At 48.2% G+C, this 27,757-nt stretch overlaps 1 protein-coding gene across 1 annotated transcript in view; it reads left to right on the forward strand.

Moving 5' to 3' along the window:
* BCAS1 (brain enriched myelin associated protein 1) overlaps positions 1–27,757 on the forward strand; it is a 68,792-nt gene that overhangs the window by 32,243 nt on the left and 8,792 nt on the right. The window contains exons 5-11 of the mRNA XM_036245287.1: positions 1,750–1,905; positions 3,326–3,370; positions 5,725–5,859; positions 10,027–10,203; positions 16,184–16,225; positions 20,952–21,126; positions 27,627–27,688. Of these exons, the coding sequence (XP_036101180.1) occupies positions 1,750–1,905; positions 3,326–3,370; positions 5,725–5,859; positions 10,027–10,203; positions 16,184–16,225; positions 20,952–21,126; positions 27,627–27,688 (792 nt within the window). The remainder of the gene's footprint in view (positions 1–1,749; positions 1,906–3,325; positions 3,371–5,724; positions 5,860–10,026; positions 10,204–16,183; positions 16,226–20,951; positions 21,127–27,626; positions 27,689–27,757) is intronic.

Raw genomic sequence — 27,757 nt, forward strand, 5'->3', positions numbered from 1 at the left:
TTTATAAAGTTGTAAAATGTGCATACTCTGGACCCAGAAGTTTCACTGCTGGGACCTTACCCAAAGGGAATATAGATACACATGACGGATTCAAACACGGTTATAGCATCCTAGAAGTGAAGCCTTCAGCACCGTAGATTCCCATCCATAGGGGTATTAGGCAGTGAATAGTGTCACAACCGAACAACAGAGGACCCCGTGCGACGTGAAGAATGGCGCAGACCCAGGGTCTTGCGAACTGCACTCTTGTGCTCCGTGGGAAAATGAGCTGATACAGTAGCACCACCCACGTACATCACGTTTACTTCCTTCCAGTCGTCTGTGAAGGAGTCAAATGGCCCCTCTTGAGTGGATGCCCGCCGTGGGCCTCCCTGCCCCGGGTACTAAAGAGGCAGCAGCGAGCACACTGATGTAAACCCCGCCTTCGTCAAACCTTCAGGGGGGGGGCAGAAAGGGGCAGATTCTGAGCAAATAAAGAAACATGTTGTAACAGCAAAGACGGGACAGGGCAAGGGGCATCTTAGAAAGGACAGGGAGCCCTGGCCCGTTTGGCTCAGCGGTTAGAGTGTCGGTCCACAGATCCAAGGGTCTCGAATTCAGTCCCGGTCCAGGGCACGTAGCTCAGTTGTGGTTCAGTCCCCAGCCCTGGCTGGGGTCGTGTGGGAGGCAGCCAGTCAATGTGTCTCTCTCACATCGATGTTTCTCTCTCTCTCTCCCTCTCTGTCTCCCTCCCTCCCTCCCGCTCTGTCTGAAGATAAAAGGAAAGATACCCTCCGGTGAGGATTTAAAAAAAAAAAAAAAAAAAGTCCAGAGAGGCAGGGGGAGGTGAGGACGTGAAGGATGGACAGAAATTACTCAGGCACAGGGGGGAGAACGTTGCAGACAGAAAGCCTTGCGGTGGAGCTAGCTTTCAGTCTGTTCGAGAGACTCCGAGCAACGGGGCCGGAGAGAGTGGAGGGAGGAGAGAGCTGCACAGAGGCCGGACAGGTGGACGTGGGCCGGACTGGGCACGGATGGGCGACTGACGCCACAGGCCATAGGAAGCCTTTGGGGGGCGGGAAGGCGCGGGAGGGTGAGGTCTGCTGAGTCAACAGTGGGTGAGAGTGGCCAAGAATTCAAGCAGACAGGGGGGCGGGGCCCTTGCAGTCGTGGGGTGGAGAGATGGCCGCGGCTTGACCCAGGGACCTAGGAGCGCCTGGGACAGGAAAATAGAGTCGGAATGCATCCTACCCCCGGCGGAGTTAAAGGAGAAACTCAGTCCCCATATCGCTTTCCTGGCACCACTGAACAGCCAGATCCTGACAACATCATCATTCTTCTCAAATATAAGCACTTTTTTTAGTCGACAGGATTCATCATTGTGTAGCCTGTGAGAACTCAAACAGACGCGTCTCTGGGGATCATTGCACTGGGAGACCGCAGAGCCGGAGAGCATGGGCATCGCACCCAACCTCTTGGCGGGACTGGGAGAAAGGGTTCTTGTCTGGACTGCAGCGAGCAGGGCTGTGTTTGTGGCCTCGGCTCCAAACAATGTCCCTCCAGCTAACTGCAAATGCTGAGGATGTGAGAAAGAGGGGGAGGGGAAGGAAGAGGGACTCTCATAAGCTCCTGATTGTTCTACACACCCGTGGGCAGATGAAGTATGGCTGGAATTAGGGGGCAAGGCAGAAAGGGGTGCGGAGCAGAAATCTGACTTGGAGAGTCCACATTCAACAAGTTGCAACTGTGAAAACTCTGCTTTGCTCCTAGGGCATAGTTGAAGGCAAAGACGAAGGACAGGAAATCACACCTGCGAGTTGCTCTCTCCCGGGGGACCCCAAAGAGCTGGAGGTTGCCAAGGAGGGCCCCCAGACAGGAGATATAACTGAGGATAACAATTCCATCATGAGCTTCTTTAAAACACTGGTAAGTTCGTTCCTTCCTTTCCCCTCAATTCTATTGCTCAAAAGTTTTGTTGTGCTAAGAATGATACACTTTGGAGTGTCATTGTTCTGAACGATGCAGCTGGGATACTGGAGAACAGCGACAAGATGTGTTTTTGCAAGGAAACTGGGTTCTGCCAGGCTTTCGATGCGGGAGGCTTCAGAAATGGGGACCACGGGTGCCCAAACTCCATAACGTGAGCTATGTCGTAATGGAACTCAGTTGCAGTTGGGTGGCCATGGATCATGAAAATTACTGGAGAATACGTCCTTGGGTTATTAACCCACTAAAGCAGTGTTGACATTCACGGGGCAAATAAAGCTGTAGAAACCACTTTCCGTGTTGTTCCAGCTCAGTCTACCATTTACCCTGGATGGAGGCAGGGACCCCTGTGTCGCATTGCTTGCTCATCTCTGACCTCCAGGGCAGAGCCCACGGCCTGCCACATGCCAGATACTCAGAAAAGGGCTGGGAATGAAGTGTCATTAAGCAGACAGCTCCAAGTGTGTTTGGGCTATTTCCAAAGGCCAAGACTAACCAGAAGAATCACCCCCCAAAAAAACAATAAGGTCGCCACAAACACCAAAGGGTTGTGCATGCATTTGGATTTGTGGCAGAATCGGATGGAAAGTCTGTGGCATTCCACGCATCCATTTTTTTTCCTTCATTGATTTTATTTTTTTTATTTTTTTTTTTTTATCCTCACCTGAGGACATTTTTCCATTTTTTGTTCAGCTAGAGCGGGAGGGAGAGAGAGGAAGAGACAGAGAGAGAAACATCGATGTGAAGGGACACATCGAGTGGCTGCCACCCACACGACCAACCAGGGCCGGGGACAAACTGCAACCGAGGTACGTGCCCTTAGTGGGAACCGAACCCGGGTCTCTCTGTACCGCAGGCGGACGCTCCAACCGCTGAGCCAAACCGGTCAGGGCTCCTTCATTGATTTTAAAAAGAAAGGAAGGGAGAAGGAGAGAGAGATAGAAACCTCAATGAGAGAGAACATCGATTGGCCGCCTCCAGCACACCCCCCACTGGGGATTTGGCCCACAACCTGGGCATGTGCCCTGACCGGGAATCGAACCAGTGACCTCTTGATGCCTGGGTTGACACTCAACCACTGAGCCACACCAGCCAGGCCAGGCATCAGTTTTGTTATTGTGGTCAAACTCTTGGGGAATGTATGAGATCTGACGCATTTTATTATAAAACATTCATTTTTGTTCACTTGGCATACCTAGGTATACCAGAAGTCTCTGGGTTTCTACTAGACTGAAGGACTTCTGATTACATTCTTTATCTATATAGTGTACTGAGCAGACCTAAACACTGTGTGTGTATAAAATAAAAATCACCCTAAAGAGTTATAAGTTTTAACAGTTGGTTTTCTCAAACTTTTAAGGTTTCGCCTAACAAAGCTGAAACAAAAAAAGACCTGGAAGATACGGTAGGTAGTTTGAAGTGTGTTTGGATTTGTGTGTAGAATTGGGTTCGAATCGGTGTCTGCTTCTTTGTTTCTGGAATTTGTGGGTATGTGTGTGTGTGTGTGCACGTGTGTGCATACGCACATATATACATATTTAGCAATTTAATAGCTCTGTTAGATTAAATTTTTCACTTATGTTGATGGCATTTTAAGAAAAATTTTTGTGGGAAACTTGAAATGCATGCCAAATCTGACTAAATAATGTCACAATAACTTATTTCTTAGGTAGAATAAGAACAGAATACTGATAATTATCTTAGTCTTTTGAAATGTAGCAAGACCCAGGGAATATAGTAAAAATTACCTCATGGCCATGAGGAAGGGGTGAGACTCAATTTAAAACAGAAGTAAAGGCTGCTGTATCTTTGGTCTCTAAAAAAATATGCTCTTTGTTTTTCATGTCCTTTGAAAAAATAAATCCCACTGCACCGGCAATTATTTGATGAAATAAGAGTCACCAGCGGACGCCCCCACTGCAGAAGCCTGGACAGCAGTAGGGATGCCCTAGGGAACCTGGGTATTTTCCACTCTCATACTGGAAATTCAGCCAGTTCCCCTCAAAATAAATTTTATTTAGAATGACTACTTGCTAGAGATGTTTTCCCTTCATAATGGACAGGCCTGATTATCTCTGGTGGACCACGTGGTCTCATACTCACAGACCCCCGAGGAAAGTTTAGCCTGGTGACAGCTAAGGGTCTTGCATCCTTCCTTTGTTAACTGAAAGTGCTTTGAAAGACACTGGGACCCAATAAATAGCTTGGCCAGCCCGACACATCTGCTACCTGTATTTGAAGGAGCTAAGTTATGAAAAGGATCCTAGAATTTGTCTCAGAAGACCTACATCTCAGCTCTGGTCCTGCTACTCCATAGCTGTGTGACCCTAACCTGTCTGAACCCAGATCTCCACATCTGTAAAATGGGGACAGCAAACATTCTATCTCCCCAGCCCAGGAATGAGTGAACACTTGACAATGCCTGGTCACCATGGAGCTCTACTCAGATGTAGGGGACCCCCCGTTCCATGATCACTGGAAGGCAGAGAACACTGTGATTACATTGGTCTGGTATTGGCTGGGTCCTCCAGAATTGTTTTTCTTTTATTGAAAGAGCAGATACCTGAGACATCTACATGTGTTTTCCTATAAAATTCTTCTTTGGCTATAAGGCAGCCAGGGTCAAGTTCAATGAATGTTTGGGTCTGTGTTTTGCATTGAGGTCACCTACACAATGTGTTCTAAATAGCGGGGTGTGTGGGTGTGTTTTGTGGCTTCAGTGGCCTGATGTTCAGATGGCCTTTCAGCTGCTCACACACCACGACGCATCCTCCACACAGAATGTGGTCCCAGCTGAACAGGCCTAGTTGATAAAATCTCACTGTCCTGCCCAAACAGTTGTGGGGTCCCTACTGGTGGAGCCAGGTCTCAAAAGAGGGTTTTGTGAATGTAGGTTGTCCGTGACACCCACCAACAGACTCTTTCTACAACCCTGGTTCTCAGACCTTGCCTTTTGAACACCTTTTCCACTGAAGTTCTTGGAATCATACTTTTGAAATGTCTATGCCATTGGTCCATCTTGCCATTTGGCCCTGGGAGGTGTTTCGCACACTACACAGCCTACCAAAAATGGGCTGCCGTTTGTAACTTGAGTCAACAATTCTGAATGGACGTAGCTGGGCTATTCAGTTCTAATGTCTCCCTACTTTGGCTCGGTGGGCTGGCTCATACTAGAAACGTCTTTTGCCTGGGAGATCTGCCCATCTAGAAGTCGGCTAACATTTTTGTGGGTGATACTGTGTCGCTGATACTGAATACAAGGAGATTCGTTTGGGAATGAAAGTCACTTAGTAGCAGTATTTGCCTTGATGCTAGGATGCAAAAATCAATCATTTGCCTTCAAATCATTTTTTTTTTTCTTTCCCATGGGACAGTACCATTTAGATATCTAAAACCATCAAGTAGGGACTGTATTATCTTTTTGACTTTGAAGATTTTTTTCCATCTGGATATTGTATGTCATGTGGACAAAGTTGAAATGTCCCATCATTGTCTTTAGCGAAAGGAGCTGTTCATTGGGGTCATTTCACCAGGTCGCCCTGTTGAAAATCCGTATGCACCTGACATGGACCATGCCCTTTGGCAAATCATCTGTAAGAGTTTCAAGGAGACAGACAGTCACATGGCGTCTTGGGGTTGGGGGATGGAGGTCACACACCAGCGGTTACTTGTCGAGGTGTTTTAATGAACTTAAAAACAATGAGGAGAAATGGTTTTGTTTCAAACGAAGTTCTAAACGGTGACCGCTGTTGCCCAAAGGCACGCAAAGCAGAAAGTGTCTCCGACGGGCAAGCTGGGCAGAAGATGTCCGAGACCCCTGTGAAGGGCGCCAAGAAAAAACACCTGCATAGCCCCCGGCTAGGGCTCACCTTTAGAAAGTTCTTTAGGCATAAGGTCTGTATTTGGTCAAACTAAAAGCGGGGACAGAACCCTGGTCTTCACCATTTCGTACCCACCCAGCTCCGCTCCAGTGAAGACGGAGCCTTGGGTGGTTGGGGTCAGGAAAGGGAGCATCAAGACTCTGTGAATCGAATTTCAGTTAAATTTTTTTAAAGTCTCCAGAGCTGTAACCATCTCAGATTAGTCTCTTCCTAGTGTGGACCAGGGTTCGGAAATTATTCTTCTAACCCAGTATTTCCCAAATGTTGAAAGTGTGCATGCCACGTTCATCTCTGTTATCATATATACTATTATCTACTTGATTTCATATTGAAGTTGACCCAATTCCGACCCAAATACCTTTAGAGAAAGGTAACTATTAATATGGCTAATTTAAAAAGATGCCACAAAAATAAATATATATATATATATCAAATACATCAGGTCTTGTTTGTGTTAAGCTCTGAGTCTCACACCCTTTCTAGCTGCATTGAAAGGCAATTAATTAGCCGACAGTCGAGAAATGTTCAAGACGTAACAGCAGCAGACCAAGAATTTTCGGTTCTCATACCTCGAGTGTCATTTCGTGTCATATCTCTGTGCAATGTCAGATCATCTCTGATAACCATCAACGGCATGCTTTCTACACTTTGGGAAATGCTCGTCTAACCTCAAAGATAACAGTTTGATCTTTCTGTGATCTGTTCCATCCACGCCAGCACTGACTAAGCTTATACTGAACCCACATAAAGGCCCCGGTGGGACGAAACAGTGAATGGGCAGAACGAGTCTATCTCCATGACCTCGTTTGGGGAGATTTCACTCTTCCAATGACTCGGGTGACACCAGTGTTTGTCTGCAACCATCCATTAAAAAGACCCTTGAATTGAGTCAGCAGACTTGGAAATTTGTCTAAAATATCAAGCATTCTCCACTCGATTGAATGAACTTATTAAAAAAATTGCCCCAGCTGGATGTGATAGTCCCAGGATTGTATATGCAAATAAAAGCCCCATAGAAAATTCTCATTGCTGATTCTATATTTGCATAAATGCGTTAGGAAGCCACCCTTCAATGTCCATACAGGCTTCTTTTGTTCCGTAAAGAGAGAAAGGGGTGAGTGATGGATATTGCCATGGCAGGGGGACGTTAAAAAGTAGTGGTACTGTGTGTGGTGTGGGGAGACCATTTGGTAACAGTTAGTGAGACAGCATAGATCTCGTACGAAGGACTGGAGCCGAGCCCCCTCTCGGAGCCGAGCCCTCCCTTGGAGCCTCGGCGGGTAGGGGCCTTGGAAACGTAAGATAACCACCCCCAGCCCCAGATCTGCATTTCCTGACGACATTCATGCCATATCCAGACTCTCTCCCCACACCCTCAGCGGACCCCTCGAGTCTAGTATTCCTAAGACTTCGCCGAATCATCGGCCTCACATCCTGCCACTGGGTTGCAAGTTGGGGCAGGCCAGGATTCTGACCACTGGAAGGTGGAGAGCAGGTGTCCCTTTCTGGGATTCTGTAATTCACCTGCAGGGACTTTCGGGTTTCGCCTTGAGCTACACTCAGTCTGTTTTTTATGTAAAAGTTGAATAAGGGGACGATTCCCAAATGTTATTCATCCTCATTTATGCAGCGGTTTGGTAGATCTCTTTGGCTCTTGCCTCAATGCATAGGACAGTTTATTTATTTTCTTCATTTGATGATCCTGTTTTCCAGAAAGATCGGAAAGTAGGGCCATTGAAATTGACCAACCAGATTCTATCAATGAACCTTGTGGTTGATTATAGGAGGTGTGGTTAAAATCATTCTTCTTGAATTTATTGTAACCTAGGGCAGAAAAGTAGAAATCCAAGCAAATTCAAGGATGGAATATTATCTTCTAGTTTTGCTGTAAAAAGACAAACAACAAACAAAACAGATGCTCAGTGGTTAGCGCGTTGGCCCATGGACCAAAGAGTCATGGCTTCAATTCCGGTCAAGGGCACGTACCTTGGTTGCGATTAGATCCCGGGCCCTTGTCAAGGTTGTACAAGAAGCAACCAATCAATGTGTCTCTCTCGGATTGATGTTTCTCTCTCTCTCTCCGCTTCCCTCCCTTGCTCCTACCCTCTCTGAAAATCAATGGAAAAATACCCTCAGGTGAGGATTAAAAATAATAATAATAATAAATAAAATATAAAAATAAAAATACAATGGTTACCAATTCTGGCTAATGCCTAGGTTCATTTCTCTAGGTCTCAATTTTCCTTCCTATAAAAAGACTATTAGTAGAGTAAAAAAAAAAAAAAAAAGTAGAGAAGCCTGGAATTAATAAATGAAATAAGTTTATTTTTATAAAAAAATAAGGGCATCGGCTTTCCTTCAGGCTGGATCGGAACCTTTTTTCTTGGTTTCATCACAGACAATGCCTCGGGGTCAAACCTTTTCACGCGCCCTCCACGTGCACACAAGGCCGTGGCCACGTGCACACAGGCCCGGCATGGTGTCCGAGTGTTTTTGCCGAGCCGGGAAATGCTCCTCTCCCCACTCAGGTTTCCCCGAGGGGCTACCCTCACTCCCATTTCTAAGGAAGGGGTTGGGATGAGCCAAGCAGCGGTCCTGCCGATGTCATCACAGCAGAAGCTGGGTTGCTTCATGACCCCGTGCTGTTTTGATCGAAAATCTGGTGCTTGGTGACCCACACTGTAGCAGCTGTGGGATCTGTCCAGCTCCTGGCTGCCCGGTCACTGTGCTCAGCCCATTCAGCCAAAGCCACTTGAGGGTTACAAAAACAAAAGCCGTCCGGATTCTGAAGTTCTAGAATTTCTCCTTCCTCGTATCCAAAAAGCCCAGAACACCTAGCGTATGGCTTCAAACAGTCAACTTCGTGTGCTTTGCAAACATCCTTGGAGAGAGTGTGCTGTATGGAAAGACCAGCGGCGAGGAACCCAAGTCCTGCCTGAGGCCAGGCTGCGGGCCCCTAATAAACACCGGCAGATCGTGGGCCTCGGTTTCCCTGTCTGTGAACACTCAGGCATTGGCCCAGATGGTCTCTAAGACTCTGTCCGGTGTCAAAAATGCTCTGAGACTTCCTGAATTTTCCACACCCCAGTTTTACTGCCGGATTTTTTTTTTTCCTTTTAGTCAAAGATCGGACATCCCCGGGATTGAAAGGGTTTGTGTCACAAACTCCAGGAGCAAAATTCACAAAACGAAGATGCTTAAGATAAAGAGGTTAGGTCAGACGGGCCGGGTGTTAAAACTGGTGATGCCAATGTTCAATCATGTCGAGAAAAATGGAGATGGTCTTTCTCCTAACTCTTCCTTCATCCGATGACTCCGGAGGAGGCAGCGCATGGGAAATGACAGCCCTGCCACCAAGGAAGTCAGATGTCCTGGGACTAGACCTCAGCTGGCCACTTAGAAGGGAGGAGAGAGGAACAGGGGAGGGGGAGGGGAGAGAGAGAGAGAAAATAGGGGTCAAATAAAGAACACTGAGTTTTAAGTCAATTACAATCAATTCAATTTCATCCAAACGTGAAGAAATAGGATCTGTGGGTACTCTTCCCACTCAAGATGGTTCCACTGAGCTCCAATCTGTCTCATCCTTACTTACAGGCCGGATCCCTGATCTCCAAAGAGGAGAACTTCTATTTTAAACCCTGTTTATTTTAACCCTTCTTTCTTTTCAAACCTGAGTCAGTCAAACAATACATCCCCATGCAGACATGCATGTATCGGAGGGGCATGTTCAAAACGTTCCTACTGATGGAAACACCATCGAAATCGTCTGAAGACCAGTGGCCTCGGTACTAAATACCATTCTAACAGCAACTGCCTCTTCCGATCCCCTTGCTTCCTAATGAGTTACTTACAAAAACATGACAAATAACAGTCCCATAGATTTTTTTCTTCCAAAAGGAAAGTATCTTGACTTTTTCCAAGATTTTAACACAAATCCACATTCATAGTAGCACCTTTGGAAACTATGAAAAGGGAGGAGGGGGAAAATTAACATGCATGACCCCAGCCCATGTTTATAAAAGGGAGAAGGAGGAAAATTAACATGCATGTCCCCAGCCCATGTTTATAAAAGGGAGAAGGAGGAAAATTAACATGCATGACCCCAGCCCATGTTTATAAAAGGGAGAATCTTTCCCTTTTGGAGCCTGGAGATCATTTGAATGTTTTTTTAACACTACAGGGTGCTGAAAAGTCACCCACCACCTCAACAGACCTCAAGTCGGACAAAGCCACCTTTGTACCCCAGGAGACCCAAGGGGCAGCCAAGAATCCTACACCCACAGAAACAGCAAAGGAGGGTGCCAAGCAGAAGGGGGGACCCTCCTCTCTGCCTCTGAGCAAACTGTTCTGGAAAAAGGTAAGTCCTATTCTCAAGGTGTGGGAAGTACCTGGGGCCAGGATGATTTGAGAAATGACTTCTAGTAGGCCAATCAATGATTAACTCCAACAGTGTTTGGAGTTTCTCTTTCTTCCCTCAAATGACTCAATTAGCCACTGAGTTGAGGACTTACTGACTTACTCCAGGGAAGCATGAAACGCCTATCAGGGTGTAAACATGTGTTTCGTGGGAAAGGAAGGGAAATGAACAAATAGAATTTTTCATTCTTGGAATCACTCCGGTTCATGACTGAGGGTTGTGGTATTTCGTGATTTCATTTTCCTTCAAAAATCATTGATTGTTGATCCCCCCTGGTTTCCTCTGTGCGCTCTCACCGTGGCGAGGGGAACCACCGCTGGGCTCCCTGTCTCCCCAGCCAGAGACAATCCGTCATTAGAAGGACCCGGTTTCACGGTCCTCTTTGAAAAAGCAGGTGTCCACCAGCTTCCCACCAGGGCCAGCTCACAACGTGCTCTATGGTAGGAAAGTTCAAACCACAGTCTGATTTTTTTGTTTCCTCTCTAAGGAGCAAGGAAGTGGTTTGGGTAGGGCTGAGTAATCTGAGACCTACGCTTGGTCCTCGCTGCTGAGTACACCCCAGCTGCCGTGCGCTCCCAAGTCTGGCCTGTTCTCAGTGTGGCTAAAAGATGAGCAAGACGTGGTGGGTGAGGCAGGCAGCGGGGTGTGATTCACAGAGCTGGGGGAATCGAATGTCATTTCATCCACATCCATGCCACTTGGCACACAAGTCCGGGCTGGTGATAAAATACAGGCGCCACTGGGAAGCTAGTTTTATTCCCTTGTCCAGAATCCGGCTGGATCTCTGGATACCTTCCCCGAGTGTTTTCCTCGCGTGTGGAATTCTCCCTTCTAGGTTCCGCCCGGAAACAAACTCCAGGGGTAACTGGAGACTTCAGGTGATGTCATCTGGTGTTCGGTCCGAGCCTCTTCCCTCACCAAACAAAGATGACTTACGTTCTAAAGTCTTTTATCAGCAGTAGAATGTAGGGGACAGTTTTCCAGTGAGTGACATCATAGATGGGTGGCAAAGGGAGAGGACCCTGGTGACTCCTAACAGTTTTATTTTTATTTAACTATCTATCAATGTAAAGGGTATTAGGGAAAACAGAACAGGTACCTTAAATTTGGTTTAACAGATATTTCGTGCAAGGTGAGATCAGTAAAACGTAACCCCATTAGAAAGAAAGTCTTACATACATTACGGTACTGATGGTAAATCAATAATGGTCCATTTGGGTCCTCCCGGAAGCAGACACCGAGACGCAATCGATGTGCCAGAGGTTTGCTGGAGGCAGGCGAGTGTGACGGATAAAGGGGAGGGGTGGGAGGAGGTGACAGAGCTGCCCACCACCGAGGGTCTTCCACCTGGGACCTGGGACCGGAGAGAGGGCAGAAGGAACAGGAAGGTCCTCCGCCTGAGGGGGGGGCTGAGCCAGTGGGGAATCCCAGCGCAGACACAGGCATTCGGGGCACCCTGCACTGGGCAGAAATGGCCCAGCACCCCAACTGCTGAGTCATTGGCTGGAGCCACCAGGGAGGACACAGCCTGGGCAGCACCACAGTCTCGGACGCTGAAGGCGCGACAGTCCCAGGCTGCCCTTGCAGAGAAATGCGTGCCACACTCCCGTGGAGGTACACATGGCACCTACCGCACGGCTAGGACCGAAGAGGAGGTCGGCACGGACGTCTGAGGATGCCTTCCGTGGAAACTGTGGTGTCAGACCCATCTGACTCCGCGTCCCGGTCTGCTTGATCCGCCTCTGCTTCCTGATGTGCAAAATGCAAATAATGACAGCACTTCCGTGGTGACAATGGAAGGGGCTCGCGGGGTAGTTCCGGGAGAATCCTGACGCGGTGCCCGGCAGGGAAGTGGCCGGTGAGCATCGTCACAGTCCCTGTGTCACTGATTTTGATTTTTTTAGGGAGAGAGAGATGGAAACATGGATGAAAGAGAACATCGACTGGCCGCCTCCTGCGCACCCCACCAGGGGTTTGCCCACAACCTGGGCATGTGCCCTGACCAGGAATCGAACCGGCGACCTCTTGGTGCAGGGGTTGATGCTCAACCATGGGCCACACCAGCTGGGCAGTTTTCCTTTTTAAAAGGCGGGTACTGCCCTGGCCGGTTTGGCTCAGCGGTTAGAGCGCTGGCCTGCGGTCCAGAGAGACCTGGGTTTGGTTCCCGCTAAGGGCACGTACCTCGGCTGCAGTTTGTCCCCGGCCCTGGTTGGGTCGTGCGGGTGGCAGCCACTCGATGTGTCCCTTTCACATCGATGTTTCTTTCTCTATCTCTCCCTCCCACTCTATCTGAATAAAAAATGAAAAATGTCCTCGGGTGAGGATAAAAAAATAAATAAAAATAAAATAAAATAAAATAAAATAAAAGGCGGGTAGTTGACATGTATCTCCCTCACAACAGAATTTCATTTATTTCCGTTCATTCTTTTTTTCCCCCAACATTATCTGGCTTTATTTCTTTAGTAGATTAGAAAAATTACGTAGTTAAGAGAAACTGATCCCTGGCCGCTTTGGCTCAACGGTTAGAGCAGCGGCCCACGGACCAGAGAGACCCGGGTTCGGTTCCCACTGAGGGCACGTACCTTAGTTGCGATTTTTCCCCGGCCCTAGTTGGTGTCGTATGGGTGGCAGCCAGTCAGTGTGTTCCTCTCACATCGATGTTTCTCTCCCTCTCTTCTTCCCTCTCTCCCTCCTGCTCTATCTGAAGATAAATGCAAAAATGTCCTCGGTGAGGATAAAAAGAGAGAGAGAGAAACTGAGTCCCGTGTGGGTCTCGTCAGTCCCTGTCGGTCAGCGGGGCGAGCAGCCCTCCCGGAGGTAAAGTGGGGAAGGCTCACTCACACCACTAGAAGGTAGTACTCTCATCAGTTTCCCTGAGCGACTGTTCTGCGTGTAAATACTGGCGGTTAAGTAATCGGCATTGAAAGGCGGCATGAGCTGAACTTGTCCATTGGGTTCCAGCGGTCAGTGCAATCCTGCGGGCCTCGTCTTTCTCAGACAGAACAGAGACAGACTCCTACGCGGACAGCAGACCGGCCGCTGTCAGAGGGGAGGGCTTGGGGTGGGAAAGGTGATGGTGAGGACCAGAGGGAAGGGGGTGGGGAGGTGGGAGAGGGGAAAGGGGGTGCATGGTGATGGAAGGAGACCTGATTCGGGGTGGTGAACACACAGTACGACACACAGATGGCATATTAGAGAACTGTGCACTGGAAACCTGTGTAGATTTATGAACCAGCGTCACCCCAGCTGGAACATCAGTCAGTCGATCAGGGAAGGTGGCAGTGGGCAGGCGGCTGACCTCTGGCAGTTTTTACAGCCTCATGGGGGAGCTTCTAGTCAAAAACAACATGGACACCTTGTTTTCTTTTCTTTAAACTAAACTGAGTTTCCGTTATAAAATCATCCTTGTAAAATGTTTGAAAACATACAGAGAAGCACTAGAAACAGCTGATATTTCCAGTCACGAACCCACAGTCCACGATGCTCTCGTCGGGTCCTGAGCAGGATTCTCTGACAGGCGCCAAACACCCGAGGCGGACAGAGCCCATTGGTGGGTCCTGATTCTAACAGGCCTGTGTGCAAAGGTGTGAAGTTGTGCGAGAGGATTCTCGTGGTTCTTGGACACTGCCCTACAGCGTGATCAGTCACGTGGCACAGTTGTCCCTTCCGTCCCCGCCGCCGCCTCTGGCACCCCGTCGTGTTATCAGTAACATCTCTCACTGTGCTAACACTTGCCCACTTCCCTCTTTAACAAAGGCTTGAAGTCATCAGCATCTCACGAGCGTTTTTGTTTTATTCATGGAATGGTTTTACAAGTACTTCTTTACAAGTACTTACAGTAAGGGTGTTTGTTTTACATTCACTAGAATGACGTTTTCTTTTAAAGGAGATTTATTTAAATAAGAAAGCAGTCAATTTAAAGAAAGATACCGAGTGACTACAGGTAGTTCGTGGACAGGTAAAGAATCGCATCGATGGTGAGCGTTGTCGAAGTCAATGGGAAATGCTCCATTGGACTAATTCCCCAAATAAGGCATGTTTTGCTGCGTCCTATAATTTTTAAATATGAAATAGCAAGTTCTCTTGGAACAGACAATAGTTATCATGCCAATTTCTTGAAACATCAGGAAGATCTGGAAGTCGGAAACCACGACAAAGTTCACAGGAACATCAGTGTCCAGAGGCACCGCCTTCTGCTGTTCTCCTACCCCAGGTCCATCTCCAGTGGGCCACCCTCGGCCAGGAACTTCCCCGCCTCCGGAAACCGAAGACACGGACGAATCTCATCACAACCAACTGGGACCGGGGAGAGGCTTGAAAAACTAAAATCTGCTCTTCTGAAAGAAGGCTTTTCTCAGCCTGCAGTAGACCGTCGACGGACTCTTAAAACGTTTGCGGGTCAAGTTTCAGGAGCTCTGGCTTCCCAACTACTGTTTCCTTCTCTGTCCGTTCATACGATTAAGCGTGCACGCAACTGGGCTCCAGCAGAAGGGGGCGCGATTCCGAGAAAGCAACACTTCTGAACGTGCTATGGTTTCTTAGCCATCGGAAGCTTCCAGAAAGCCCACCGTCCTTTCCAGGGACATGTTTGTGCCCAGGCAAGCATCGGTATGAGAAGAAGGTAAATAGCCCTGGCCAGTTTGGCTCAGCGGTTGCAGCGTCGGCCTGCGGACCAGAGAAGAAGATAAATAGAAACAGGTGGTCCACACGGACGCTCTCACTCGGAGAGAAAGCAGACTGCTAATGGAGAAAGAAACAAACGCAGTCACTACCCCACCCCACCCCCACCCCCAAATAGGCCTCTGATCCTGGAAGTCAGCTGGGCAGGGGGAAGCCTGGTCTGAAGAACCACGTCCGTCCGCCACTTTTTAGCTTCAGGCAAGTGACTGCCCCTCCCCGTGCTGAGAAAATGAGGGTCACCGTACTTCCCGCTCGGGGCTACATTAAGTGAGAAAATGTATACAAAGAGCCAAGGGCAAAAGATGTCTTGGTAAATGTCAGCCCCTTTCCCCTTGCCCTGGGTGTTTTCAAGGTGAAAATAAAGGCGGGCCTTGGAACTAGAGGTAGGGAACAGTTCTTCACCGGGAATCCCAGAGAAGAGTTGTGCGAGTCTACGGACACCCTGACACTAACTGGCAAAAATATTTTGCGGACGTTTATTTTTGAGGGAAGACGGTCCAGATCTGTCAAGTGAATCGCAACGTGGTCTGTAGACACCACCGTCCCGAAAAAGTTTAAGAATGGAGGCAGGAATGATCCAGACACGAGCTCCAAAGTTGGAGCCCCGCACACCGATACGATTGTGGCTTTGGATAGAATTGGGGTCATTGCTGTCTTATTTGGGGCCGGACAGGAAGAAACAGTGTTTGAACTTGGATGTGTTGGACCCCAGCCCGCTGACGTTCCGTAGAAGCATTTTAACCGAACTCAGCTTGGACGTGGTGAGCTTGGCCCCTATCGAGAGCTGATGTAAGAAGCAGTGTCTGGCTCTGGTCAAGGTCAGGACAAGGCAAGGACCCTGCTTATTACTAGTGCCTGCTTGCTGCCTGAGGACCTGGGACAATGTCTCTGGTCCTGCTACCAGAATTTTCCTGATCATCATTGGTTTCTACCCAACGGTGCCCATGTATGGCATGACCGATCACATTCCCCTCTTATCATCCGCTGCCAGGAAATGTCAAGATAAGCATATTACTTACTCACAGCCAAGACTGTGGTTTGTGTTTTCTGTGGTAACCCCTCTCCTGGCTGCATCTGGCTGTTTATTTTTGCTCTGTTGCATTGAAAAAGACATGACGTGATGATCTTGCTGTGTTGGAACCGGGCACACAGGAGCGACATCCGGGAGTTGCACCGGGAGGCTGTCGGCCTGGTGTCTGTAACGTTCTGACTCTTGCTTTTGTCTTTCTCTTCCCTTCAGTCAGTTAAAGAGGATTCAGTCCCCCCAGGTGCAGAGGAGAATGTAAGTGACATGTTACGTGACAGACCCATTCCATTCTCATCGTCTGCATGTTGGACTGTGGGCATCTCCGCTTTCGAGTCCTGGGCTCTTTGGTGCTCTCAGCGTTGTTCATCCACCGTAGACTCTTTCACCCCGTCACGGGATCAGGGACCCCTGGGGAATCACTTCGGGTGAATATTGGTGACGCCCATCGAATCAGTGCAGACGAAGTGCCAACTCAGAGCGCACACTGTTGATTGGTTATCCTTTAGGGGCTGAAAGAGTCTACTACACGTAAGAACATCTTTATACTTCCTTCCGGGACAAGGATGGGGCACCCTCTGCTTCTGCTCTGATCGCTTCCTTCGCCTTTCTTTGCATGACAACCCAGATTCTCTGCTAACTGTGGGTGGTGCCCAGGACAGGTAGTGCCCCGGCATGAGAGCATCTTGCTGCAGTAGATGCTGCAACTGTTGGTCTCGGGTCGGAGAGCCAGCTCCGTGGGTCTACACCTGAGAGGCAGCGGTTGAGCCCTGCTATCTTTTGGGCCTTTATCTTCAGCGATGGTCAACGTCTTCAAGATGGTGCACTCGTGTCTGGAGGAGCTGACACTATAGGAGACACCACAAACATGTATTTTCCCCAAGCACCTTCCAGAGAACGAATGAGTTGGCCTCACGCATTCCCGACCCAAACGGCGCTGTCTGCTCCGAAAGAAGGGGCAGTCTGGAAAGTGTCTCGAGTCGGGGATGCGCGAATCCACTCTGCTCCACATAGAAACTGACCCCCACCGTTTAGCAAGAGCGGAGTATTTTCCGCCCTTTCCAGGTGTCTGCGTATTTGCCCTGGAGAGTGCGTGCATCTCTGTTTTCATGTAGTTGCTGGACTGAGCAGATGTTGCAAATCCAGGTCTGGGCCAGGAATGTCGTCGACGATGTGGAGTAGAAATGAGAATGGCTACGTTCTCGTTCTTGTTAGGACGAGGATCTTTGAGATCTGCTGGTTAACTCTGGAGCACCAGTGAGCTTCTCGGTCCCGAGATTTTGCAGAGACGTTTCCTTTGGACGTCTGGGGGTGGTTGCGTGTCTGAGGCACCCCGGGTCGCTCGCACTCGCACGCTGCGATGCAGTGTGAATGTCTAACGGGAAGCATTCCGTTGTCCAGTGTGAAACTTAAAACAGAAATAGAAACGTGAATTAAATTTCTGACACCAAAGATAAACACAAAAGCTCATAAATGAAAGGCAGCAAAACATTTTCTCAAGGAAATGAAGGAGCAGTATACAAATGGCTTTAGATTGCTTAGCCCCGAAATAAGGTTTTTATTTTTAAGCTTCAGCATTTCATCTTCTAACAGCCTGTTAGCTAGAGGGAACGAGGCTAAAAGGTTGTGATCTTGGCGGCATCATCCCCAGGCTGTGCCACCTCTTGGGCCTCAGTTTACTCGTCTCTAAAATGGCCGTAATACTTTTACCGACCACTAAGGCTTCTTGTGAGAATTAAATGGATAATTCATGTAATGTCCGTACTTCCTGAAGTATAAGAAGAAGGAACTCAGTAATTCAGAGGTCGGCAAACTACAGCTCATGGACCAATGATAATATCTCATGACACTTGAAAATTATACGGGATTCTAATTTCAGGGTGTGCGAGTAAAGTTTTATTAGCAAACAGCCACACCCATTCCTTAACACATGGTCTACGGCTGGGTTTGTGCTACACCTGTAGAGTTGAGTGGTCCTGACAAAGCCCTTTGCAGGGAAAGGTGCTGCCCCCTACAGTCACCATTCCTGCATTGATGCTGTAACATTACGAATGAAGGTTCCCCAGTCATCAGTGATTATGTTTCCCCAAGAAAGTATACAGCTCACAGCTGACCAGTGCCCACATGGGGTGTAAACCAATTTCTTTCTCCCAAATAAAAGAGATGGTATTTGTCCAAACAATGTGTGGGACTCGAAACCTTCAAAACTGGACTGCTAGGTGTGCTTAACCATATCATGGACATGGGGTGGAGGATGTGATGCCTGGACCTGTGGCAGCTACTTTATATCCATGAGGTAGCAAATGAAAAGATGGAAATCCAGCATGCTAAGAATGGCAGAGCCAAGAGACAGAAAGAGCCCGGGTTCTTGGAGAAACTGTGGAGCCACTAGACCAATCCCAGAACTTCCAACGTCCAGACTTTTTGTTCTATGTCATTATTGATTAAGACACCATTAGATATTCCGTTACTGGTAGATAGCTTCATCCTCATTGAAATGGCTACTTACGTGTGTGTGACTTCGGCAGAGTCATTCCGTCCTTCAGATTCTTCATCTGTAGATAGAGATCATGTATCTGCTCCGAGCTGTCTCTGACACTGTTTAGAGGGAATATATTAAAACTACGTTGGACAATGACAGGTACAATATCAGGTAGTCGTGTCATCTCTGAAGGGTGCACGTGTGCACGGTGGGTATTCCAGGCAGTCCGTGTCCATGGAGTCAACAGCTCTCCGCCCAGTCACAAGCCACAGTGTTAACCAAGGGCTCCTGTGTGCCCGGCGCTGTTCTGGGAACTTGACATGCGTTGCCTGATCTGATTCTCAACACAACTTCCTGAGGTGTATGCTGTTCCCACCGAGAACGTACAGGCGCAGAGATGCTGCGTGGGGACCGCGGTTTCTCAGAGCCCCCGTGCAGGGTTGCGCCGAGGTTGGACCTGGGCAGGCTGTTGCTAGAAGCTGCGCAATCACCACGTCAGAGGCCTGCATTTCAGGCTGACCCCAGGGCTCTTGTGGCTGAAGCTTCTTTTACAGAAATGCCATTCAGTGCAATCAGGCCTGGACGTGGAAATCCACTCCACGTGGGCTGCACTCCAGCCTCTCACATGGCTCCCGTCTGAGCCTGGTTCCTAAGGGCCAGAGCCGGGTCCCGGACCCCACAGGGAAGCCGCCTCCTCCTCCTCTGGCTGGTCCAGCGGGGGCTCTCAGTTTTTGAATACCTTTAAATGGAGCAACATGTCTTCTGCTCATTAGACTGCTCGTCGCTCCTTTCTGCCTTCTACCTGCTCAGTCCATGCTCAGGTCACCTGCGGAAAGCCAGCTGCCTGGCTCCTGGGCACTTCTGAGTTGGTGGCTCCCCAGCCTAGATCTCTGTTTACAAAGCGAAGATGCTAGAGGTCGTGTCAACGTTTTAAGAAGCAAAAAGTAGGGAGAGACAGCTGTGATTTTACTCCCTTATTTCGGGGTCCTCCTGCCTGCTGATATGTTGAGGGACAGGCACCTTCCTGCTCCCGTGACAATAAGAGGTAAGGGTCCTTTGTAATTGGATCATATGGGTCCTTGGAGAACCAATGGTGTGTTTTTCTTTGAAGGACAGGAACGTGGTTCTCCACAAGCGTACTGTGCTTTGGAAGGAAAGAGGTTCCCTGCCCCTGCTCCCTGAACAAGATGCTGAGCAGGGGGCGGGGCACCAGGAAAGCCAGTTGAGAGAGTGCCCCCTCCGAGGCGGGCGGCAAGCTGTTGTGTCGGGGCCAGAGTCAGGATTTTAGACGTCGCAGACCACACACAGCCTCTGGTGGATGTTTTCCATCTCTTCACAAAATGTTTACAGCCCTTTAAGAACGTGAAATCCGCCCTGGCCAATTTGGCTCAGCGGTTAGAGCGTCGGCCTGCGGTCCGGAGAGACCCAGGTTCGGTTCCCACTAAGGGCGTGTACTTCGGTTGCAGTTTGTCCCCGGCCCTGGTTGGTCGTGCGGGTGGCAGCCACTCGATGTGTCCCTTCACGTCGATGTTTCTCTCTCTCTCTCTCCCTTCCTCTCTCTCCCTCCCACTCTATCTGTACAAAAAATGGAAAAATATCCTTGGGTGAGGATTAAAGAACGTGAAATCCATTCTTAGCTCGGAGGAACTGGGCCACTTAGCTCTGTCCTGTCGCAGGGACCGAAGCCAATGCAGAAACCGTCCCAGGCGTGGCTGGGGCCCCGCACGAAGGCAGTTGGGCCGTGCACGAGAACACCTGTGGGATCAAGTGAACTAGACCTCCAGGCTCAGCCCCCAGGGCTGGCCAGCCCTTCCCCCCACAGACGATCAGGGGACACTGAGTTCACTGGGCACCTTGCTGGGAGCCATAAGCAACTTAGCCAGACTTTTCATGACAAGTTCATTTCTCTCCTGGGACCATGAACTTCAGCTGAGCAAAAATGGCCAGTGACCGTCTGGGTCGGTGGGAGATGAGTGAACCGGGGCGTGGCGTCTGTCAATGGGGTGGCGTTGCCAGTACACTTTCCGCAGAGGAGACGGTTTCTCCTCAGTCACGGGGAAACAGGAGGGGGAATGAAAGTTGTCTCGGTCACCACCTCTCAAGTCAGACGCTTAAGGGACTGATCCCTCCTGATATGTACACAGGCCAGATGTGCTATACTTGATGGCAGAGCACAGGCGGGCCCTCCAGCGTGGAAGGGGTTTTGTGCGTGCGCGTGGGGCAGTCCCCAAAAGGGACTTCCTGTCCCAGCCTTGTACCTTCGTGGGGCGGGGATTTTGCCCCCAAGTCAGGCTATTTGGTGACCGTCCAGAACTTAGCTGTGAAACACCTCGTACGACATGAGTGTCCCCTTTGAAGATGTGCCTGTGTAGAAACGGTCATAGGCTCAGACCTGCAGCCACTAGGTGGACAGAGGGGCCCCGGACCCCGCTTTATGAAACATGTTTGGGGGGAGTGTTGTGGGGGTTTTTCACTGTGTTATTACCTGGCGAAATGATCCAGGTGGTGTGCGAGTCACCAGTAGAGGTTACAAAGTCCGAGGAAGCGGAGTCGGCCCTGCAGACAGTGGACCTCGGTGAAGAGGGGCCCACCCCCGAACCCGCTGAAGGAAGGCTCGGAAGAGAAGAACACAAGCCGCCGAGATCCTCCCTGATGGCGTTCCTCAGACAAATGGTAAGCCGCCCGGCTCGTGGGAGTCCGCACCCAGGTCACAGGGGCGGGATAGAACCGTAGGCGGTGCAGGTGGTGTAGACGGCACACGCGTGTGCGTGAGAGCTTGGGGTCCGATCGGAGAGAGAGTCTCCATTGATCGCTAATATTTCGTAACCTTTCGTTAACCTCAACTAACCCCTTTTGTAAACAGAGAAACAGCTGGCCTTGGGTTTCGGCAGGCAACAGTATCCACCTGGAAGTTAACAGTATTGTCTACTTTCCATTTCATCTCGAAGTGAAAACGGGTCCCTCCTGTTTATGGCGAACGATGCTGCTTTGCTTATTGCGGCAACCCTGGCCGGCTCCTTTGAAGCACACTCACTGACATCAAGCACGGGCGTTTTCAAACACTAGGGAATACATAGGCGTTACCTATTGATGTCGGAAAAATTGGGAAGGTGACACGTGAGCGCCACACACTGGGAGGGGGCTGACGTGCAGAGCATCCGAACAGGGAAGTGACCGCGTCGTTTTCCGAGAGTGAACGTTTGTAGCTTAGCTGGCTGTCGGCCAGCCCTGAGCTCACACAGCACGGACAGGATGCAGGCGGGCATCTCCGGGTGTCGACACTAAACATCCAAAGATCCAAGAACTGAACCAGAATGCACTAAAACCCAACTCAGCCGGAAGACAAAACACCAAAAATGCAAAATGTAAAAGGTCATTGGCTTAATTCTCTTTTAATGAAAGGAACCAGAGTTTCATTATCGCGTGCCTTTGATTTCGGGCGTATTTGGGAATGTAAGCCTTGAGGAAAGCAACCCTAATTTCCCAGGCCCAACCTGCTAAGGAATTCTTTCTAGTCCTGGAGACAAAACAAAGCAACACCCTTGCCGGTGGGAGTCAGGCACGTGAGAAATAACTCGGAGAAGTTGTTGGCAGGGATCATTTTCTTTCCTTTCTGGGTTCTCACGGAGGGAGATGCGTCGGGGAAGGAGGGGGCGGTCCGTGTGGCTGGATCCCCATCTATATTCCTGGCCAGTTACTCTGCGATTTGGCACTGAAAATGAGGATCCAGAGTTGAGATTTTTAAACCAATTTTTTACACGATGTCTAGGAAAGAAAAGAACATTTGGCCTGTTTCTAGCACCCCATCTACATTACAAATGGGATCCCCAAAGAGCTCATCAGAGCATTGAGTGTATTCCATTTTGCCTGTGTCTGAATGGAGCTGAGAGATATTCTTCCAAATAACTGTCTCTTCCAAATAACCAACATGATACTTCTTCATTTAAAAGAGAGAAAAATACAAGAGATGTCAAATAAAGCATGAAAGACATCTAAACCATTCACTCAAAACAAATCCTTACATTCTAGTGGTGTCCCACATTAAACTCATCCTCCAGACCTATCCATTGCTTAGTGATATACTGGGCAAATCTGAACTGTTAGGGGAACAAAAGTCCTCTGGAATTGATTTTCCCTAGGAGAGGGAGGGAGAAGAGAACCCCTTTTCCTGAAGTGGACTTCACTGGGGTCAGGTCTCACAATGTCCATAGTTCTTATTACCTATTGCCCAGTAAAAGGGTGGTGCCTGGGAGCCTGAATATTATTACTTTTATTTTTTTTATCCTCACCTGAGAACATTTTTCTATTTTTTGTTCAGATAGAGTGGGAGGGAGAGAGAGAGGGAGAGAGAGAGAGAGAAACATCGACGTGAAAGAAACACATTGAGTGGCTGCCACCCGCACGACCAACCAGGGCTGCAGACAAACTGCAACCGAGGTATGTGCCCTTAGCGGGAACTGAACCTGGGTCTCTCTGGACCGCAGGCCTACGCTCTAACCACTGAACCAAACCGGCCAGGGAGAACATTGTTCCTTTTAATGTTTAAACTCCAAAACTCCCATGAGGGTTGGGATTCCCCCTAAAATTCCAGATTATCTGAACGATCCTTGTCTTACATTTTGATTTGTTTTCATTACAACATTATATGACTCTTGTGGTTAATTCAAATCCACAGAAGACTTGGGTTTTCCAGTTTACCACAGTCCCCACCACTCCCTACCGTCACACCGTCACACCCAGCCCAGCTCCCTCATTCCTGTTCCTGGCCCTATCCGTGTAAGTATTTGAGTTTGCAGCCCCTGGTCTAGAGCCAGCTCGTTCTTTATAACAACTTCACTGAATCTCATTGTCTGGATCTATTATACTCTGATTGGCCATTGCTCTGTTGATGGACCACTGATTTGTTTCTGGCTTGTTACATGACGTTCATTCCTTTACTGAACAAATAACTGTTGAGCATCCGGTTTGTTCCAGGCACTAGGGATACAACAGTGAACATAAGTACACCTATTGTTCTTGGCCTGGTGGAGAATACAGCGGAATGAGGAAAGCTGAGGTTTGCTTTGAGTTCTGCTGCCTTCAGTGATCACGCACCATGGAGATCTCAGCCCCTCTGCTCATCTGCAGGAGAACCCGTGCCCCCTACTTCTAGGCATCTGTGTTAATATCCTCTTAGTGTGGACTCCTGGGAGTCCGGCGTCAGTGATTATTTTGAGGAAACACAGTTAGGTTACATGTCATGGCTCCCAAACAAATCTAAAGTCTTTGCATTTATGAAAGAAGAAAATAAAGAGAAAAAAAAAAATGCTCCAAGGCCTTGGAAACAAAGACAGTATCTTGTCTCTATTTTATTTTATTTTATTTTATTTTATTTTATTTTATTTTATTTTATTTTATTTTATTTTATTTTATTTTATTTTATTTCTTAGCAAAATAGAATGTTTCAACTGATTTTAGATATTGTCAAAAAGCATACTTTTTTCAAAGAATTGATTTGATAGAAGAGAAAACTCGGTTTCAAAGGCATCACCCTTATTCTGTTATCTGTACCTAGATCTCCTACCTTCTGGCCTTTGTCACCCCTCAGTTTCCTTCAGACAATGTAGTCACTGTCCCGTGACAAAGTAACTCTTGGCTGAGTTCTTAGTTTAATAAATGCATTGCCTGGTTCACTTCTAAAGAGAGCTTTTCCTTCTGAGAAATTAACCTCTTAAAAGTCAAAAGAGAAAGATCGTTTTTGTTTTTTTTTTTCAAATAACCTTATTTCAGGGAAAAGAAAAGAGTCACATACATCCTTACATTACAGGTAAATATAGCACTTCACAAAAAAACCCATGGGCTCCTACAGACTTTCAAAATAATTGCAAGGAACAGCTAAGACATCTGTCATGCCTTAAATCAAAAAGAGATTGTTCTATGCATTAATTGAATGGTATGTCAGGAGATAGGACAGTTAAAGCATTGGTATATTTTTGTAAAGTGAGTGGGTAGAGAACTGTATTCATGTACCCACAAACCAGGTAGGCAGATGAGGCCATGAAGGCAGTAGGGAGAAATAGAGACAGATTTTTCATTTGTCAGTGTTAATAACACCTTGTGCTTGAAAAGCGCTTTCTTCCTCCAAATTCGTGTCACATACATTGTCTCATTGAACCCTCCTCCAGTCCCCTTAAACCATTGTTTGGTAAGAAACTCTGTTAGAACATCACTCTCGGGCTTAGGGAAGAAAGACAGTGAACTTCAGTATTGGGCAAATTACAGGCCCAAATGAAGAGACAGCCACAAAATCAGAGTTGCTGTTTTTTTGTTTTCTTATCCTCACCCAAGGATATTTTTGCACTTATCTTCAGATAGAGTGGGAGGGAGAGAAGAAGGGGGAGAGAGAGAGAGAGAGAGAGAGAGAGAGAGAAACATTGATGTGAGAGGGACACATCAACTGGTTACTACCCACACAACCCCAGCTGGGGCCGGGGACAAACTGCAGTATGTGCCCTTAGCGGGAACTGAACCCGGGTCTCTCTGGTCCGCAGGCAGAGCTCTGACGGCTGAGCCAAACCAGCCAGGGCATAAAATCAGAGTTTTTCTTGTTGATTACACTCAATCTAATAAGTCTAAGAAAACCTGCTGAAATTTACTCGCTGGAGGGGAAAGAGGGCGGTTTGGAATGGTCATTCTAAATCAGAAAACCCAGCATTTTCTAGCCAAAGTTCTGGATCTCAAACTCTCCCCTGAGTGTGACATGTGAATCCTGAGCCGCTCTCGGAAAGGTGTCTGAAAACACCGTTTGTCTGGGCAAATTCTGTCTTCACCAGGACTTGAGTTCCTTTCCACCCTGAAGGGGATTCTGCACTTCTCGGTCATCATGACGATAGTAGCTACCGGTTACTGCGTGGAAACGGCATGGCCACGCTAGGCTAGTGAGCACGTGGCGGGTCTCAGCCCGTCCCTCACAGCAGACCCCGGGGAAGCAAGCGGTGCCTCCTGCCCCCTGTGCAGAGGGAGGGATGAAGACTCGGATGTAAGCGATTCGGCCAACGTCACGGAGCTGCTAAGTGGCGAAGCTCCCGTTCCTGTCGCCTCTAATGCTCGCCCTGGTGCTCTTGTCACTTCTGCTTCCTGCGCTCCTCCCGGGAGGGCCCGTGGAGACAGAAGAGCTGTAGCCCTGTTCTGGTGACTCTCCTGGTAATGTTTTCCAGGCAGACATCATTCTTATGTCTTGGGCTTCCCTGAAGCCCCCTCAGATTACACGCACTTGAAATCATAAGTCAACAAAGAGGAATTGACACATGACCTTCTGAAAGTACTTGTCACTCAATGAGATTGACCTCCGCTGCCTTCTCTATTTGGCTGTAATTTTGTCTGAACAGTTTGATTGCATTTCAAATGAGCATGTTGGTAAAACACAGTAGTCTGGATGCACAGCCTCAGTTTATCCTGGAAATTTCTAGCAGCTCGTGTTCCTTGGGTTTGTCATGGTGACGCTGAGCGCTCACACCAAGTCAAAGTGAAGTTCTTGTAAATCCTGGTTTGGGTTGGATTAGATCTCCATCGAAACACACTTCCACTCCTTTGAAGGAAATGTGAACTGACCGCCGAACATCTCCACGAGGAGTATGAATAGCTACGAGATCGATGTATTGGAGGTGGTCTGAACATGCCTCCAAGGATCAAGCTATAGGAATGTATGACAAAGCAAAAGAGATGGAAGATGACTCTGTGACTACGCAAGGCTTGGATGTCACAACCAGGTCCTGTGTCTGTGCCGCAGGATGGATGAGCGTGTGGACAGGCTCTCCCCTGGACACTCACAGACGAGAGTAGTCTCCATGAAGGAGGTGCTCAGTTCCACATGGAGAAGTCTCAGAATTGTGTTGCAGGGGTCAGCCTGTTCTTTAAGTCTTCCTCTCCGAAAGAATTGTAGTCTCTTTAAACAGGAACTCTGGCCCTGGCCTATTTGGCTCAGCGGTTAGAGCGTCGTTGTGTGGTCTGGACAGACCCAGGTACAGTTCCTGCTAAGGGCATGTACCTCAGTTGCAGTTTGTCCCAGCCCTGGTTGGAGTCGTGTGGGTGGCAACCACTCGATATGTCCCTTTCACATCGATGTTCCTCTCTCTCTCTCTCCCTCCCACTCTATCTGAACAAAATATCAAAAGATGTCCTCAGGTGAGGATAAAAAAAAACAACAACAACAGGAACTCTGCTATTTTTGACAGCTGGGAAAAAGAGGTTTCTGTGGTTATGGTCCTTTTAACAAAAAGCCAGACATGCACTACTCTAATTTGTCTCTGAAAGAGAGCTCTACCCAGAGGAAAGAAGGGAGATACAGAGAAAATGAAGGAGGGAGGGAAAAGAGAAGGAATTAAGGAGGAAGAAGGAAGGAAGGAAGGAAGGAAGGAAGGAAGGAAGGGAGGGAGGGAGGGAGGGAGGGAGGGAGGGAGGAGGGAGGGAGGATCAACAAATGTCACCAGTGAAAGGCTACCAATGGTTTATTGTTTATTCATCTATTAATTTTAATATTTCCTATTTTATTAAGATGTAATTGACATATACCATTGTACGAGTTCCAGGGGTATAGCATAAAGGTTTGACTTGCATAGACTGAAATTATTACCACAATACGTTTAGCTAACATTTGTCATCTCATACAAGTACAATAAAAAGGAATGGAGGAGAAGAGAAAAAAGATGTTTCTTCTTGTAACGAGAATTTTTAGGACTTACCATCTCAACAGTGTTTCTATAGATCATATGCAGAGGTAACTATAGTCATCTTGTTGTCCATTACATCCTAGTACTTGATCTTATCACAGGATGTTTGTACCATTGGACCGCCTGTGTGTTCATTGATTCTTCCGTTCAATACGTTCAGTCCTGGTTCCAACATTGCTATTTTCATCATCATTTATTCATCCCAGAATTACCTGACCCCAGAGTGTAAGATTTTTGTTGTTGTCATTTGAGAGGCCAACACACTTGAATTTAATTAGACTGTGTGTACAGACCACATGGAAATTGTGTATCTTGTAAGTAATCCATTTCCCCTGGTCTTCCATTTGTCTGGATCCAAGTCTCAACAACAAATGACTGTGGCCCCCCGGATCAGAACTTCCTTTGCGTTCTCTATTGTGCTATGCCTCCGGTAGCTGAAAGCCCACTGTCTGTTTGTTATTTCATTCAGTGAAAGGGGATGGAGGGGTCACCCATCCAGAAGAAATAAATGGGAAAGACTCCAGCTACCAAGTAAGTGCCTGTAGCCTCGGGTCGGTGGTGGGTTTAGCTGGCATGTTCTTGGTTCTTTCCAGCCTCATT

This window comes from Molossus molossus, unplaced genomic scaffold, assembly GCF_014108415.1.
Source record: "Molossus molossus isolate mMolMol1 unplaced genomic scaffold, mMolMol1.p scaffold_m16_p_6, whole genome shotgun sequence".
NCBI lineage: Eukaryota > Metazoa > Chordata > Mammalia > Chiroptera > Molossidae > Molossus > Molossus molossus.